This window comes from Lagopus muta, chromosome 17, assembly GCF_023343835.1.
Source record: "Lagopus muta isolate bLagMut1 chromosome 17, bLagMut1 primary, whole genome shotgun sequence".
NCBI lineage: Eukaryota > Metazoa > Chordata > Aves > Galliformes > Phasianidae > Lagopus > Lagopus muta.
Window position 1 is genome coordinate 6,764,483 of NC_064449.1, and position 16,600 is coordinate 6,781,082.

At 34.5% G+C, this 16,600-nt stretch overlaps 1 protein-coding gene across 3 annotated transcripts in view; it reads right to left on the reverse strand.

The window, feature by feature from the left end:
* KNTC1 (kinetochore associated 1) overlaps nt 1-16,600 on the reverse strand; it is a 35,267-nt gene that overhangs the window by 14,690 nt on the left and 3,977 nt on the right. For 2 of the 3 annotated variants that reach the window (XM_048963911.1, XM_048963912.1), the window contains exons 9-40: nt 16,035-16,128; nt 15,745-15,797; nt 15,398-15,510; nt 14,929-14,983; nt 14,603-14,701; nt 13,623-13,666; nt 13,445-13,510; nt 13,280-13,355; nt 13,042-13,167; nt 12,864-12,953; nt 12,281-12,340; nt 11,791-11,855; nt 11,163-11,274; nt 10,492-10,635; nt 10,212-10,268; nt 10,027-10,128; nt 9,087-9,203; nt 8,537-8,680; nt 8,149-8,247; nt 7,656-7,759; nt 7,399-7,504; nt 6,862-6,996; nt 5,724-5,843; nt 4,887-4,956; nt 4,743-4,810; nt 4,209-4,501; nt 3,531-3,703; nt 3,263-3,360; nt 2,172-2,313; nt 1,766-1,822; nt 1,086-1,249; nt 467-571 (exon numbers count right to left, since the gene is read on the reverse strand). In XM_048963911.1, the coding sequence (XP_048819868.1) occupies nt 467-571; nt 1,086-1,249; nt 1,766-1,822; nt 2,172-2,313; nt 3,263-3,360; nt 3,531-3,703; nt 4,209-4,501; nt 4,743-4,810; nt 4,887-4,956; nt 5,724-5,843; nt 6,862-6,996; nt 7,399-7,504; nt 7,656-7,759; nt 8,149-8,247; nt 8,537-8,680; nt 9,087-9,203; nt 10,027-10,128; nt 10,212-10,268; nt 10,492-10,635; nt 11,163-11,274; nt 11,791-11,855; nt 12,281-12,340; nt 12,864-12,953; nt 13,042-13,167; nt 13,280-13,355; nt 13,445-13,510; nt 13,623-13,666; nt 14,603-14,701; nt 14,929-14,983; nt 15,398-15,510; nt 15,745-15,797; nt 16,035-16,128 (3,351 nt within the window). The remainder of the gene's footprint in view (nt 1-466; nt 572-1,085; nt 1,250-1,765; nt 1,823-2,171; nt 2,314-3,262; nt 3,361-3,530; nt 3,704-4,208; nt 4,502-4,742; nt 4,811-4,886; nt 4,957-5,723; nt 5,844-6,861; nt 6,997-7,398; nt 7,505-7,655; nt 7,760-8,148; nt 8,248-8,536; nt 8,681-9,086; nt 9,204-10,026; nt 10,129-10,211; nt 10,269-10,491; nt 10,636-11,162; nt 11,275-11,790; nt 11,856-12,280; nt 12,341-12,863; nt 12,954-13,041; nt 13,168-13,279; nt 13,356-13,444; nt 13,511-13,622; nt 13,667-14,602; nt 14,702-14,928; nt 14,984-15,397; nt 15,511-15,744; nt 15,798-16,034; nt 16,129-16,600) is intronic. The other variant, XM_048963913.1, reaches the window with a different exon arrangement.

The following is a 16,600-nucleotide window of genomic DNA, read 5'->3' on the forward strand; positions in this document are numbered from 1 at the left end:
ATGCTCCCCCTATATATAAACTTTCAAGCAGAGCTACAGGCATACAGTCCAAAATCCACAGTTTACAAGAGGCTGAAACACGCTAGGGCTATAGCACGTTCCTGCCAGCAAGGAGGTATCAGTTCAAAGTCTGTTCTGTAATACGTGCCCCAGCTGTGGAAGGAAGTAAGGAAGCTGGGAATGAAGAGGCAAATGCTGTCAGGCAGTCCAGCCCATTCCTGCCCCATTGAAACATGAAGCTGTGGAACCCAGTCCCCTTCTAACATTTCAATGCTGTCGGTGCGTCCCCTTATCTTCATGGTTTTCCATAAAGAAAACCATGCTGTATGATTTTTCCCACAATGAATGAATTTGGTGGCATTTGGCCACACAACAATTTCAGAAAGGGATTCTGCAATGGGAAGGGCAGCCCCTTCCTTGACAGGGAAGAAAGAGCTTTTTCTTAGCCCTTTCAGAGAATTCTTACCTTGTGTAGCAAGGTCATGATAGAGGTCTTAATTATTGATGCAGTTGTCTGTTTCATAGCAATGAGAAAACCTTTGATTTCAGCTAGTGTGTTGCCATCGTGTAGCTAATACAAAGAGACAATCAGCACATGTAAAGATAAATTCCAAATCTTCAACTTGTCATTTACAGAAAATACTAAGAGATACTGTATTTTCATATTTAATTATGGTCCTAAACAGATCTCTTCTAGTTAAAAAAAAAAATAAATAAAATCATTTCCTTGCTGTTTTGAGAAGAGGAGCTTTACTTGAACATTCTACTTGTACGATCTAACTGAGGGATAACACAATGTGAAAGCATATAACAACTGACTACTAATGCTCTTTTAACTCTTGGTCTCTCCTTCAGACTCTAGAAGTTTAGTTTACTTTGCAAAGAGAAATGGAAGACCATGAGAAAGAGAAGAAACTACCAAATCCTTTCACAAAATGAGTGAACGTATGATCAGGTGGTAGTAATTATAATGAGGTCATGGAGGTAGCCTCTCCCTAACCCATCAAATACACAACTCTAAGCATCTTAAAGCTGGAAAACTTACTTACTCTCAGCAAAACTTCAGCATATAGTTCTTGTCATACCTTCTCACCCAGAGATAAATCCATGTTGTTTGAGATACCGTGCTGAAGACAGGATCCAAACGAGCAGACTATTAGCCGCAGAGCTAACTCACACTGACTGCACTCCATGAGGTTTTGTAGCACTGCACAGATGGGAGTTCTAGCTGGCAGTAGAAGGTTCTGTCCTATAATATATATTACAGAACCAAGCTCAGAAAACAATTAGAACCTTTGTATTAAACATGTTGTTCTTGAATGTTATCTGAATGAGCATATTGTTCTGAATTATCAGAATGATTTTTCTTCACCAAATTTATACCAAAAGATGAGCCCTAGCCTCCTATGAAATTTTGGATTTTCAGAGTTTCTAGCTTAGTAAAAGCTAAACAGTTCAGTTAAAAAACAAAAAAAACCAAACAAAAAACAAGAGAAAGAGAAGCTCAGTGGTAGAACTTCTGTACTGAGGTATATGCTTGGACAACATACCCAAAATTACAGAAGTGAATAGCAGCAATTACTCTCTAGTTGAGGGACTTCTGTGCAGAACTAAACTGTTTCCCAGCCATGTGGCTTTAAGTGGATCCCCCAGACTGCTATTTAAAATTACAAATTAGTCTCCCCTGCATAGGTCTAATTTAAACCTGACATTTTTTGGTTGCCTTGTTTATACTTTCGAAGTGGTGAATCTGCCATCATGGTACCTTTAATAAATGTGCAGTTTGCCAGGCTGGTAGAGTCCAAAGGATACAGTTTGCTCTCTGAAAGACAGACAAATACAAATTCACAGTGTGCTGAGATCTCAGCAACAATATAAAGCCTCAAAGTGACTTAAAATCGCTGCACTTCAGGGGCAGTTCACAAAATAGAAATTCAGTAGAACAGAAGGCACATGAATTCTAAGGGCCAGACTGCTGTTACTATTTTTTTTTAAACTGCATATTTATATTCCATATTCACCCCCCAAATGAATATTGCTTCCAGGAGCTTGTCTGAGATTTTTGAGGAGTTTATTTCTCCTCAGACACAGGTGTCAAATTGTCCTAGATGAAGAAATCAGTATGAAATACAGATGGTACACTGACTCAGTGTTCAGGAAAGTAATTTTACCAGAAGTAGGTAGAAGAGAAGAAATGGTTTCATATATGACTGGAAGAACAATCTGTGGATCGAGAACTATCCCATCTTCATTAAAGAAATCATTGTAAGTCCATTCTTCATAAGGATCTTTATCTCCACCAAAACATGTTGTCTAAATAGAAAGAAGAGTTAATGAGCATGTCTACTAACAAACCAAGTACATAAAAGGTTATGCTTTTCAAGTAAAGAAATAGTAAATGATCCTTTATTTGTAAATGGCTTCTATCACACTACTTCTAGTAAATGTCCAGTAGTGTTAAATACATTTCCCACTTATGCAACAACCACTTTTCTTTCTCATGTTGTGTTAATGTAGTTGTACAGCCAAAAATCAATTTATTGTAGGCTTTCATAAGGCTTCTTAGCCAAATACTATAATGAAACATTTTTCAAACATGACTTGTTTTTCAGAAAAATAACCTTCAGTGCATAAGTATGCTTGCCTAGCCACTTTAATCTATTCTACTTAAACTGTAAGAGTCCATTCACTGCAAGCAGCTCAAAGCATTACTTGATCTGAGTAAAAAACAAAGATAGTATTCAAGAACTCAGTCCATCTTGTAAGTCTTATAAAACAGTTGGGAATGCCCTCACATAAGAGACAATAAAAAAAAAAAGGTGTCCCATCTCCCTCATTACATTCTAACACTTTTTATTTCTTATTTTCTTTAAAGAACATTTTTGAAGTCGGATTTCTATGCTCTCTGGCAGTGTTGGCAGCAGTCATTGAATAAAAGCCCTGCTATTTTCAGTGGCATTAGTAAGATTTATTACACTAAAATGAAAGCTGAGAATTGCTGCTTCTTGTTTGTGCCACTGCTGCATTGCTTTCAGTCTACACTTCACACTGAAATACATGTTCAGGGAGATTTTAATCTGTAGAGCTATGGGCTTTGATGTTGTTTTGTTTCTTTTTAAACAAACTGATTCAGTGGTGCTGGAGGAATAGGAAAAAAAAAAAAAAATATATATATATATATATATACACATACAGTGAACTCTATTTAGTTATACAGGACATTACACATATATAAAAATATATTTGAGTTAGTAGAAATTACCTTTGCTGTAAAGCCATAGTTTTCTATTTGGCACTGTCTGTAAATTTCCTTGGCAGCTAAAGTATATTTACATAGTTCCAGAGAATCGAGTAGCAAATCTATGAAAAGATTAAGATAATTAGTATAATATGCATGGATGTTCACATGCCCTGTTTAAAAGGTTAACATCATTTTGCAGAATCCATTTTTTTGCAGAGGCATGTATAGAAATTCACTTTTGGGTGGTTTTCCACTGGTGATACATGTAAATGATAGGAGTAATTATTACCTGGACTACATATTGTAGCTGCCTGACAAGCCATTTCATAGATCACTGCAGGAAGGTTCATGTCTTCAGAAGTGATTGCTGGAACATCACCACCCAACATATGACAAAGCTTTTGACAAGTTGAGAACAGTAGCTTCCCTGTTTCTTTATTACAGTGATTTTTATAGAAGTCCCTATTAAAAAATGAATTCAAAATGCAGATATGTATAGACAAATATAGGTATAGGTAGAAAGTTTAAGGCTTTCATCTGATCTCTGTGGGGAGGTAATAGTAAGATTAAACTATCTGACAACTTGACCATGAGGAAGAGACCAGATAGAAACCATGGAGTGGTACACATGGTCAACATACAATGGTTTTCTTCTATCTGTTTAAGCTGGGCAGCTCTCTTAATAATTACTTAATATTCTGTCTATCTCTTATCAAATAAGCCACAGGAAATCTCTTACTTAGCAATCATGCTATGGCCAAAAAAAGAAAGTCAGTTTTCAGAGAAGACAATTTCACATTCATGTTATGTAAAAGCAATTTAAGCATATTTTTAAACACTCATTTTAAGAAAAAAGTCAAAATCCTCATCTTTTCTCTATACATCCACTTCCTTTTACAAAATATCAGAAAAACTACAGAAAAGTGCATTAAAAGAGTTAAACTTTTGAACATCTCTACAGTTATACCTGCATATTTTTACAGCATCTTCAACTTTTCCAGCATCTAATGCTCTCAAGGCCAACGTTGTTCCCAGCTCTTGCTCTGATCTTTGCAGAAGCAAAGCCATTCTGTACAACCTTGCCTCTGTAGAACGGTTCTTTAATTTACCATCTTTTGTTTTACAATTTGTTGTTTGTTCTTTTCTAGACTTTGACAGATATTTGTCAGTTTCATAAGCATTTATGTGCTTTTCAAGAAGTGTAGACATCAGTGTAGGATTCCCAAAGTCTTCAACTGAAAGAAAGATATTAAAGTCTTCCTGCAACAAAAAATAAGATGGTTATTTGTACTCATGTAACTTCCTTTAGAATTTGTTTTCTAGATAAGCTATATAATCATTTTGAAGCCTATTGAAAATATAGAGACCTTAGTGATTAAAAAAAAAAAAACCACCAACCCATGGCACATAAGCTATAAATATAATTAATTTTCAATAGCAGAAGAACAAGGGCAATAATTACAGTAAATGAAAAATAGTTTCAAACTACAGAGATACCTACTTGTAGGGTAGCAATTGTTTCAAATGTTTTTAGGTTTGCTTCACATTCATCCTTCTTTAGAGGATTGTCTGTTGGGGGGGAAAAAAAATTACTTTCTGACTCCATTGACAAACAGAGTGTAAGATGTTATAACCTAGAACTCACCTCTTTGAATTTTGTACAGGAATTTGAGGATTTCTACAAGTGTTTTTGTCATAAACATTTGTGTTTTTTGCTGCAGAGAAGGGAGAGGTTAACAATTGGTTTGGTCAGAATATTACCAATGTAAGATAGCAAACCTTAGGCTACCACTCTACTGAGATACTATTCAGTGTTCTACACGTGTCTGAATCTACAGTTTAAAGCTCTAAAAAAACTATTGGTTAGAAACAAGAGAATGAAATTCTACTGTAACTGTGTTCTTTATGGAAATAGCAAATATTTAATAGCTATATACAAATGTATGTATGTATTTCACAGAGTGTTTTAGTTATCATATGAGTTATCAAAAATCCTGCCTCTCCCCCCTGTTCTTCTTTCTCCTTACCAGAACCACTCCCTAAAACAAATAGTAACAATAATTCTTTTTCTGTGGTTACAAGAAAGTGATGTGTACTGTCAGCTATGAAGCTTTGAATGACTTTGGTGGCAAAGCCACACCAACAACTTTTAAACATATTTTTTCAAGCAATTAGAGAAAAAAATAGGAGAACACGTAAGACAAGAGGTGTAACAGTAAAGCAGGGTTTGTAAATAATTAAATTCAGTTAGCTAAATAATTGAATTCAGTTTGCTAAGACAGTGTGTGGAAATGACTTGAAAAATAACATAATTGTATAATGCACAGAAATCAGAATAAACTCCAGTTGAGACTTTAAGAGGTTCCCTAGTAAAACCTCCTGCTCAAAGAAAGACCAGTTCATCATCCTTTCTTCTTGGAAGATAGGAGATAATAACATACAAAATAATGCACACAATTTACAGAGTTTAATGACTTGGTACCTCTTCAGAATTATCTGCTTTCCTCTTTAACACCAGTGTTCCCCACACAGTCAGTCTCTCTGCAACTTTCTCAGCTTCAGCAATAGTCAGAGACTTTAGCAAAGTGAGTGATTCCTCTCCCTGGAGAGAAAGGGGGGGAAGGGGACCAAAAACCAAAACAGAAATAATCAAAATAGAAGTTCATTTATTTATAGGAAAGCTATGCACCTCCTTACTTTAATTATTTTTCTGCTGACAAACTTCAAATTTCCTCAAAAAATACATTTACTTTAATGATTTCACCCTGAGTGGTTTCAATTAAAGTTTTGAGGCTTTCAGTAAAATGTATGTACTTGCTAAAGGCTCTAATAAGCAAATTAAAACACAGTTTTGTTCGCTGGCAATTATGCAGTGTTTTTAAGAAAGTGTTTTTAAAACATGCTTTGATTGTCGATAATACCATGATCTAATAAGACAGAACAAGTGGTAGAATAGAAAACTCTTTGCAAGGGAATCAGATTGATTCCTGAATAAAAACAAAACAAACCTTTTTATGCCTCAGTAACAAAAGTAGATGACTGCAGTGTATAAATGTATTCTCACCTACTAAATGTAGCAAGCAAAGGCATCTGAGTAATTTAAAGGTAACTTTTTTTTTCCCCTTAGCAAAATCTTAACTTGAAATTTTTGAGGCAAAAAGCCCTGCAGAAGCTGTTTTGTTTGGACATAAATATTCAACACTGATTTACAACACTTAGGCACCTACAACACTAGAGAGGCAGGTATGTGCCACTGCAAGGTATCACTTTGCATCAAAAATCACAGAAAAAAAGAAACGGATTTTGGAGGTAAATATGCAACTTGCCCCAAATCAGCTCCAGCAAAGACATGTGAATATATGTAGACTTAAATTCTGACTTCTTCTACATATGGGGCATTATTTTTGTACTTTTTTGCAATGAAGGATGGCTCACAATGACACTGGTCACATCTTCAGTATTAATTACAGGCAGTTATGTGTACAATTAATAAAACTGTATTAAAATACCAGTATATAAACTGTATATAAGGTTTCAGCAAGCAGTGCAACTGTTGCTGTTTTGAAAATAGTCCACAGTCTCTAAATACCCATATCAACTGACACAAAGTATTTTAGTACCCTTTCTTTGTCAATGAGGTCTATCATCCTCAGAATGTAGACTTCCATAGTGGGTAACATATATGCTTCTACCATTTTCAAAGCATCCTCCAAAGAAGTAGGAGTGTCTTGTTTAAGAATGTATTTCACTAGCCTCTGTGAGAAGAAAACAGGGAATTTAGTTTATTCATTTATCAGATAATAAGGGAAGCCATTTATAAACTTCTGCACTGTAATTGTACAGCTCATACCAAGCAAGTTATCCATGAGTTTAGAAGCTTTATCTGTAGATAAAACTTCATTAAACGTAACTAGGGGAAAAATAGTCTTGGGGAAAAAACTCTGTAGTTGATAGGGATGTATGAATGAAAAACAAAGTGCAAGTAAGATATGAAATCTGAACAGGACAAAAAAAAAAAGGGGATAACAAATGGGAGCTACACACTGCTATGCTTTAATTGCTTTAATCTTGCTTTAATTGCATGCTTTTTTTTTTTTTAATTTGATAAATTTAGGATTTCTTGTTTGTTTAACAGAACATAACTGCTCATCATTTACCATTATCATCTGCTTGTCCTTTAAGAGATTAGTGTCTCTTATCCCGTAGTCCCGCAAAAGCTTCTTCATTTCCATTAGTCGGTAATTTTCCTGCAATAACTTTACTCTGTGGACAAATTAGACTATTAATTTATTACATATGTATCTGATGTACAGATATGATCAAACCATATAGCTTTAATTAAAAAAAAAAATCAAGAATTCTAACTGAAAAGTAAACATAAAACTGAGATATAGGCTATAGGATGTGGTCTTACTTGACGTGATTCATTTCCAAATGCTGTTTTACCAGCTGCTCTACTGCTCCACTCCAAGGTACCACAGCACCATGCATTATCTGCAGAACTGCATCAAATTTCAGCTAGAAAAAGAACGTGAAAAGCTTACTCATCAAAATAAGTTGCAAGATATTCTTTGAAGTATTGTTCACCTGTGATCATTTAGGCTATCACTTCTTAGCCCAGCTTCCATTGTGTAACAGGCATTCATTATTGTATCAAACTAGATTAGAAAATGATAGGAGTGATTTATGACACCACAGAACTTCAGCTTCAGACATGCTAAAGTTGAGTTCTCTATGTGATGATATCAAAATTACAATTAGATTCTCAAGCAAAGAATATGGGATAAAAGGACAGTTGATATTTTTTGTCTTACCACTTACATAAACATGTACTCGTGCACTTACATAAAAATCAGGTGTTCCATTCTGAATTGATGTATTAGAGCTATTTTATTGAACATACTTACATCTGTATCAGAGATACAACCAACGACAGCTATTGCCTTTGCCTCCCATGCAGTTTCAAATACAGAAGCAGACCGTGTACGGCAACGTTCTAGCAAGTCCTGCATATTTTGGTAAAAATTAATAGAATTTTAATGGAAAAGGTAGGAATGTATTTGCAATATAATATACTCTAAAATATTACAAATGACAGAATGTTTTAGGATATCAAGGGACAGATTTTTCCCTCATATCTGTTTATTGCTGAAATAGTAATTTTCAGTGAGTTTGACAGCAGTAAACAAATCAGAAAACTGATTCTAAAATTCATGTGTAAATAAAATGATTATCAGATTTGCTCACTGCTTATTTAAGTTTAAATAGATTTATTCAAAATGAAGAAAATGTTACCTTTATATACTGTAAAAGAAGTTCATCCTTTTGGAGATTATGTTCACAGAGGTAAGGCTTTATAAACTTATCCAGAATAGATGGGACAAGCTCTGGTGCCAAAATTTTATCAAACATACGAAACACAATAGTAGTTGTGTTCTCCTGGGCAGCAAAGTAGAACAATGCAGTTTTAGAACATCACACATTTTAGTCTGTGATCCTTCAGATTTCAAGTGACTAATTGAACATCCAATGCCCACTGAAGGGAATTAAGGTGCTAGTTCATCATTCCTTTACACCAGGGAAGGGGATCACCCAGTGTCTCTCTTTTACAAAATCGTTGTTCAGCTGTACTTAGCAACAGTGATATTATAACACTTGGTCTGCAATTCAGCCTCTACCAGTACTATACTGCAACTCATGGGGTTTAATTCGTGGCTTTTAATAGTAGGTATCTTGTCACATTATGTGTCCATACCCCTTGTGTTTACAATGAAAACTTTTGTTTCAACAATGTATCAAATAGCCTCAGCAGCTTACAAACACAAGTGCAACTAATCAGAATTACCTTCTCAAAATCAGAGAGTGCCAGCCTGCAGTTGTATTTTCTGTAGAGATCTATCAGTTCTTGTAAATCATTTACTAGTTTCTTCAACCTAAGTACTTCTTCACAGTCACTGCATTTCTGAAACAGTATTTTGAAATGAAACATTAGAAGACTTGCTGCAATCTTCCATTTGTGATGCCTTGGAATCTTGGAGATTCTATGGATCTACATGCTGAACCTTCATACAGCACACAACAAAGCAAATCAAGTACATGTTCATTTCCCTAGATTCCATTATGCACTTCAAACTTAAGATTCACAAGACTAAGATAGCAGACCTAAGTACAGAATGTCAGTGTTTTCAATTTAAAAAATGTAAACCTGGTTAGCTTTAAGCTTAATCTTTCTTCACTACCATAGTTTCACCATCACAGTTACTAGTATACCCAGGATATACAATATATTGGACTTCTATTTATTATGCAATTATATCTATTTATTTATGCAAATTCAATGTTCAGATACTTACAGCTAGCTGATTTTTATTACCCATTTTCTCCATGCTAGAGCTTGGAGAAAAATATTTAATGAACTGCAATCTGTTTCCAAAAATTTTGACAGAAATGAGATGTTTCTAATTGAAGTTCATAAGAAATATCTTTATTGAAGTGTTTCATAGTACAGAAACTTGTGTATTGCAGAACATTTGATTATTATTTGTATTTAGACCATTAATTCATGTGTCAAAGGGCATAACTGTTGCACCAATGTTGTTGGTTTTTTTTTTTTTAATCCAGTCTTCAACCCAAGATGATTGAAATTAAGTTCCTTCCTTTCAGGGGAGTAATTAATTTCCCATTAAAGCAGTACTGATCTAATAACAGCTTGTTTCTACATTGGCAAAGAGCATATGTTCTAAAGTCTGAGAATAGCAGATCTTTTTATTTCCTATGTTTCTTACCAAAGGATTCCACTGGCCAAAACTTGTCAGAGGCATTTCATCTTGATTTTTACTCGTAAAAAAAATCTCAGCCATTTCCAGCCCATTCTCTGGCCAATTTGCCTGTCCAGTAGAAATTGATATCAGCAAACAGTGCTGTATGTATAGAAATACAAGACAAGCAAAATTTCTACACCATGATTTACCTTATCAGTTAATTCAAGGTTGCGAGCACCTTGTTCCAGCCATCTGGCTAATATTTTCTGCAATAGAAACAGTTATCAGGAGAGTTACGCTGCCTATCAAAGTGAAATTTGCTATTAGAAATCTGTTTAAAAGGAAATACTTTAAAATATAAGTTGTAGGGAAAGGAATTCATTTAAAAATAGAGTAGAAAAAGGTTCTGAAATCCAAAAAAGTAGGTCTGACTATAAAATTACCTTAGTTTCAGAAAGCTGTGTCTTATATTTATTGAATCAGTTTTACCTGTCCCTTTGGCACAACTCTCCTTAAGAAGGGAATCACAACATTTTTCAGCCACAAACACAGATCCTTTAGAGGAACAGTGACATGGATGGCATTAAGCAAGCTCTCCAGCATTTTCTCATCAAAGGTGTTTTCAAAATCTGCCTAAAATTTTAAAAGAGAACAGTTATAAGTTTATGGAGTATATACTTACCAGATAATTTGTAATGTTACTTCATTAACAGGAAAAAGCAATAGAGTTCACAGACACAAAGAGAAAAATCTAGGAATTAAAAAATAACATAGTAGTAATAATAATAATAATAATAGCCCTGCTCACAAAAACAAGGCTACTGTTTAAAAGATGCAACTGAAGCAATTTCTTTTTGCAAGTTATGGTGGGTGGACCACATCCCTTTACATCTGGGCTTGCTTTATAATTCTGTCTTAAACAACTGATCTAGAACTATTCATTCTTGTATCAGAGATTCCAGTTTATTCTGGAATCAATAGGAAGCTCCACCTTTTAAGGAATGAAAGTTGAAACGTTGTGACAATAGATGAGATTCTGTTTTGCTTCTTTGAGGAGCTGTTTTGTAACAGTATTAGCCTGATTTTGTTAAACAAGCCTGGAAAATTTAAGAGACTCAACATCCTCCATAAGTATAAAAGATACGTTAATGCTGTTTCACCTGATGCCTAAGCCAGAGGTACTGTGCACAAGATAAATTTTCTTCTTCTAGCTGATAAAGGATATTCTTTAAAATGTCTTCATTATTCAAGAATTCTGTCCAAGCAATACCACTAGAAAGGAGAGGAAAAGAAACACTGTTATTACATCCAAACCCTGGAGGTGTTCAAAGGCAGTTTGGGGTCCTGGGCAACCTGACATAGTGGGTAACAACTCTGTCCAGGATGAGGGGATGGGAGTCAGGTGAGACTTAAGGTTCCTTCCAACTCAAGCCATTCTATATTTATTACATGGCAATATAAAAGGAGGTGTAGAAGAGGATCTCAAACCTTTTCCAGCTTATACTATATGCTGTAAGACATAATTGGAGCATCAGGATTGTGTGTGCATATATAAAAACACACCTATCTACAGCCAAAAAAATACAAAAAAAAACCTACACAAGATGTTATCTGTTGCACACAATATAAATTTTCAGTATTTAGGTAGACTCAACCTCTCTGTTTTATCCCTTCTCTACAGTGAAAGACCAGAAGCCTAAACTTAAAATAAACCACATTTAATTTAAATGGCAGATATTAAACCATTATAATTAAATTATCTTTAAATCTTAAGAAATAAAAACAAACCTGAACTTCTCCAGTCCAAAAGCTCCATAGAAAGTTGTAAGCCTTGCCTGAGCTCTCAATACCTGCTGAATGCAGACAAGGGATTTAAGGTCAAAATCTGGCTTACAAAACAACAATATGACCTGTGTAACATATATAAGTTTGGTTAATGAAGAATTACTCAGAAACTTCAATTCTAGGGGTAGTTTACATTAATTCTGTTTGAAGGTATATGAGTGCTGTGCAATATGAAATAAGCCTAATTAAGAAGTAAAATAAATACTTGAAAGTACTTAAATATGTTTCTTTCCATTTCTATACCACTCAAAAATGAATCTTTCAATTCAAGACTGAAGGAATCACTTTAACTCTGAAAACTGTCAATATCATGGTTCTCATTTAATATTTTAAAATGTAATCTCACTTTAAAACATTTAAACTTTTACTGTATAAAACTGTACACCATAATTGTTATCATATGATAGCATCAGGCCAAAACGTTTGTCCTCACCTCAGTTAGAGATGCTAGAGCCCCATCAGAAACAATGGTTCTATCATCTTTCTTCAAGACCTGGAACAAACACATGAAAGAGCTTGGCTGACAACTCTGATGCAAAACATGCCACAAGTGGTTCTTTGAGTTTAATGAAGGTAAAAAAAAGCTAGCAAAAACTCAATGGGCTCCTTAAACTGCAGTCTATTCTACAGTTTTAGTCTTTGCTTGGGTTTTTACATCTACATGAGAGCAGACACATATCTCTCTGATTCTGTTTGTCAAGGCAACAAACACTAAAATAATGAAAACAAAACAGTGACATGCTTTTAGATTTTAATCCAGAAATCAGTATGTAAAAGGAACTTACAAAGGCTACTCAAAACTAAGACCCCTGTCTCTGGTCTGAAAATAAAATGAACTCTTTTTAGCCCTCAAGCAATAGCAAGAACAAAGTTGCAACAAGTCTTGGCTTCTGATCATTTTTCATAATGCAACTTTTTGAATGACTGTAACTGGTTGGAAGGTGTACTCCCTCTCAAGGTGTACAGAAGCATGTAATATCAATGGGTAACAGTAAGAAATTAAAAATCAACCTTACCCTGATTTTAGCATAGTTTAACATTTCTTGAGCAGTTTCATATAGTGGCCATGGAGCATTTATGCAGTAATCCACAACAAACTGGCTATCCTGTTTAAGAAAAGCAACAATTGGAATTAATTCTAAGCTCCTTTATAGTTTGATTTAATCTATTAGAGAAAGAGGGCAGGAAAAAGACCTGAATTTTAAGCAGATTTTCTTTGGCTTCATTCACATAATCCAGCAAGACTTCTTGACCATAGCTTCCAATGGAGGCTGAAGCTAGCTTCTCTAAAATCGTGTTTGCTTTTACTTTGTATACAAGCTGTTTGAAAAATAAAAAAAAATCTGTTTTAAATTCGATGTACTTCAGCTTTAAGCATACTTAGTCGTGCTAATTAATTTTCAAATGTCTTTATTAAGAAGAGTCAACTTACCTCAACATCGAGTCCAAATTGTATAGCAAAACTCTCTGCCTCAGTGAATTTGTGTTTGTGAAGCAAGCGACTCAGTCTAGGAGTGAGATAAAGTAAAGTTATGCTACTGTAACATAAAAACTCAAACCTCAGATGACAGTAATCAAGCTTCAAGGGAAAGTGTACCTATTTTCTGGCAAGGCTTCAGTTAAACTTCTCATCACAACAACAGAAACTGGGCCTTCAGTGGACCTGAAGGTGGAAGGAAACTACATGAGTTTATCAATTCTAAAATAGCTGTATGTTGAAGTAATCTGCATTTTAAGGTAATGGTGATCAGGTAATATGAAAAACGTTATCTTACATCTGATGATTTTCATGAATTCCTTCCAAGAAGTATATTGTATCCTGCAGCATATAATAACAGAAATCATTAGGTGGTGGAGTAAATCAGCCGTACGAAAACAAAGCTGTAATGCATGAGGTGTTTCTTAATATGGAAACAAACTCTTGTTTTTTCTCTCAGACTTTTTCTTTATGCTTATCATGTTCATCCTTGGATGGTTTCCACCATCTACAATTCCTGAGGCTAGTAAGAGGACGCTTCATGCTGAAACCACTCTGCTATCCTGGTACAGTTACCTCAATACACCCTCCACACAAGTGAATCATCCTAAAATTACTCTTTGCTCTTTCATTTTGTTTAAGCCATAGGCATGTCAGACTGTAACCACATTACAAACTATGTGAAGAAGGCATCTGTGCTATGTTCCACAAATGTGAAGGTATATATTACATTTCTGACCTTGACTGTTCCATATTTCTGTTGCACTTTTCTGACACGTGCTTCATACAAGACAAGCAATTTCGTCAGCTTTTATTCTTATTGCACATTGTTATCCTCTCACATACCCACTCCATCAGTCTTTCTAATACTCCTAATTCATAAAATTCTTATTGTCTTATTTCAGACATCTTTTGTTAAAATCCTTACGTGGAAGCAGTTTAAACAGAAGCAAATTGGTTCTCTCATCTAAGTTCAAGTAAATCCCAGATAAACTCTGTGTTTTTCTTTGCTGAGAGAATAGACTTCATACAGCATTTAGCTGTGTAACAGCAGCAAGAAAATTTGGCACTAGAGTTAAATATTGTAATAGGCTGGGACATAGCATACTGAACAATTTAGCTCTGTTATCTTTTTCTCACCCTTCAGAGACATCATTTTATTTTTCTTTGTATGGTTTCTCAAAAAGTGGATCTAATCTATAAGAATAAAACCTCTTTAACAATTAAATCCATTAAAACTAACTATATATCTTTGAACAACAACAAATCTAAACGTACTGTGCCAATCCCACTTAGGACGAGTGAAGAAACAACAGATACTTCCAAAGAATAGAGCTGTTGCATAGTAGGTAGTGCAAAAACCATTAAACTTCTCATCTATTTAAAAAAAAAGAGAAAAACAAAGAGAGAAACAAATCAGATAGAAGTGATTTAGATATGCTGGAGAGATTGAAGTTTGCAAAATCATTTCTGAATTCTTAAAGAGTTAAAATCATGAATAAACTGCTGAAATGGAAAAATCAAACAGCAGGTCATCTTAGTAAGGCACCAAAGCACATTTCTGTTTAACAACTAAAGAATAGAATACAGATAAGGAAACAGACCTGTTTATTAGTGGGTCTTGTCATGGCTACCAGTTTAACATCTGCAAGCCCTTGCCTGCAGAACAGAAGAAAGAGGGGAAAAAAGAATACCGTATCAGTCTTTTGCTTTCTCTGTCTGTTTATCTGTCCCAAATACAGACGAAGTTCAAACTAAAATTCAGACTTGTAAGCAACACTGTACAGCTTATCTCACCTTATTCTAGGTGAGCATTTCAGAAATAATATATGTTGCATGCAAGTTCACTTAGCAGTAAAAATAGATAAACCAAGGAAAAAAAGCAGTAAGTGCCAAGGTTTTCTTGTCTCCAGTATAGAGCTAACAGTGCTTACAAGTCCAATGTTTTGCCCTGCTGTCTAGGAAGGTTTCACAAGGATTTCTAAAAATTAATTATTATAGAAAATCAAGTATTTGTAGCACACTAGACAATAGACAACTTTTTAGAACTGATGCTACAGAATTTTTACTTACTGCATGACTGAAGAAGAATCAGACTCTGTGGTTAGAAGAAATTCTTCAATATGTGTTAAAGGCCAATCCCAAATTAAAGTAAGAGAATAAACATCCCGTATGCTTAAGATGTTCTAGAAAAAAAAAGTAGATATGAGTTTCCTCTTTTTTTCATTAAGGATATTTTTGGTCTTTATTGAGCAGAATATTAAAGCTTAAGTAATGACAAAAAAACCTCAAGCAGTAAGATCAATATCCTCAAAATAAGCATCTTTATTTAATAGAAATGTATTCTAAAAGTTATTTTAAGAAAGAGGCTCTTTTGAGAGCACTGTAAAATGAAGACTGAACCAAACTGTTGCACCTACCTCTGTATCTAAAACAAACAGCAGATTGTCAAGAACTTGAAGTTTCACTGCATCTAAAAGAAATAATACATAATCATAACAATTAATTATTTTTCTTAAAGTGTATTTGAAGCAAAAAACAGTTTCCATGTACCACCAAGCATTGGAAGCAGACATTTATCTTCACAGACCTGAGAAGTTCCATTAGCGTTTTTACTAAAACCAGCAAGATACCTGAAAACATCTTATTTTCTGCAGCTACGTACAAATTCCACCCTTGACTGTAAAAACAACAAAAAGAATGTCTTTACCTTTGATCAGACTTGAATCGGCAAAGCTTCGAACAGACACCAGGTTGTTGGTAGTGTCCACCTCCCATTTGGAGAGTACAAAACCTCCTTTACCCTATCAGTAGAAGCAAAGTGATGCAGAATTTATGGGGTTACATATTATACATGTGACAGATTTACCTCTCTAATTGACCTCTGACTTATAAAACACCTGAAAAATTGCAAGACAAACTTCATTTTCAGTTGATATTGATGTTCAGAAAAATGCTTTTCAATTTAGCCTCTTTTCAAGAATGTTCTTTATTACAGTAACCGTCTCACTCTACATTTCAAAACCTCCATTTTTCGTTCCTTCAGAATATAAAACTTATATTAAATGTACTCTCAGCAAACTGAGGAGTGTTGCATTGAAGTCATCAGGCATCGGACAAAGTTAATGAACTCTGGAAACTTATTTCTAGTCCAAAATAATATTTCAAAACTGCCCATCCATAAAATTTTTGATTAATTTCTATTCTTGATGCTAAAGTGTTTTGTGCAACTATATACTACTATTTTGCAGCCTTTGTTGAGTGTTGGAAGATTCT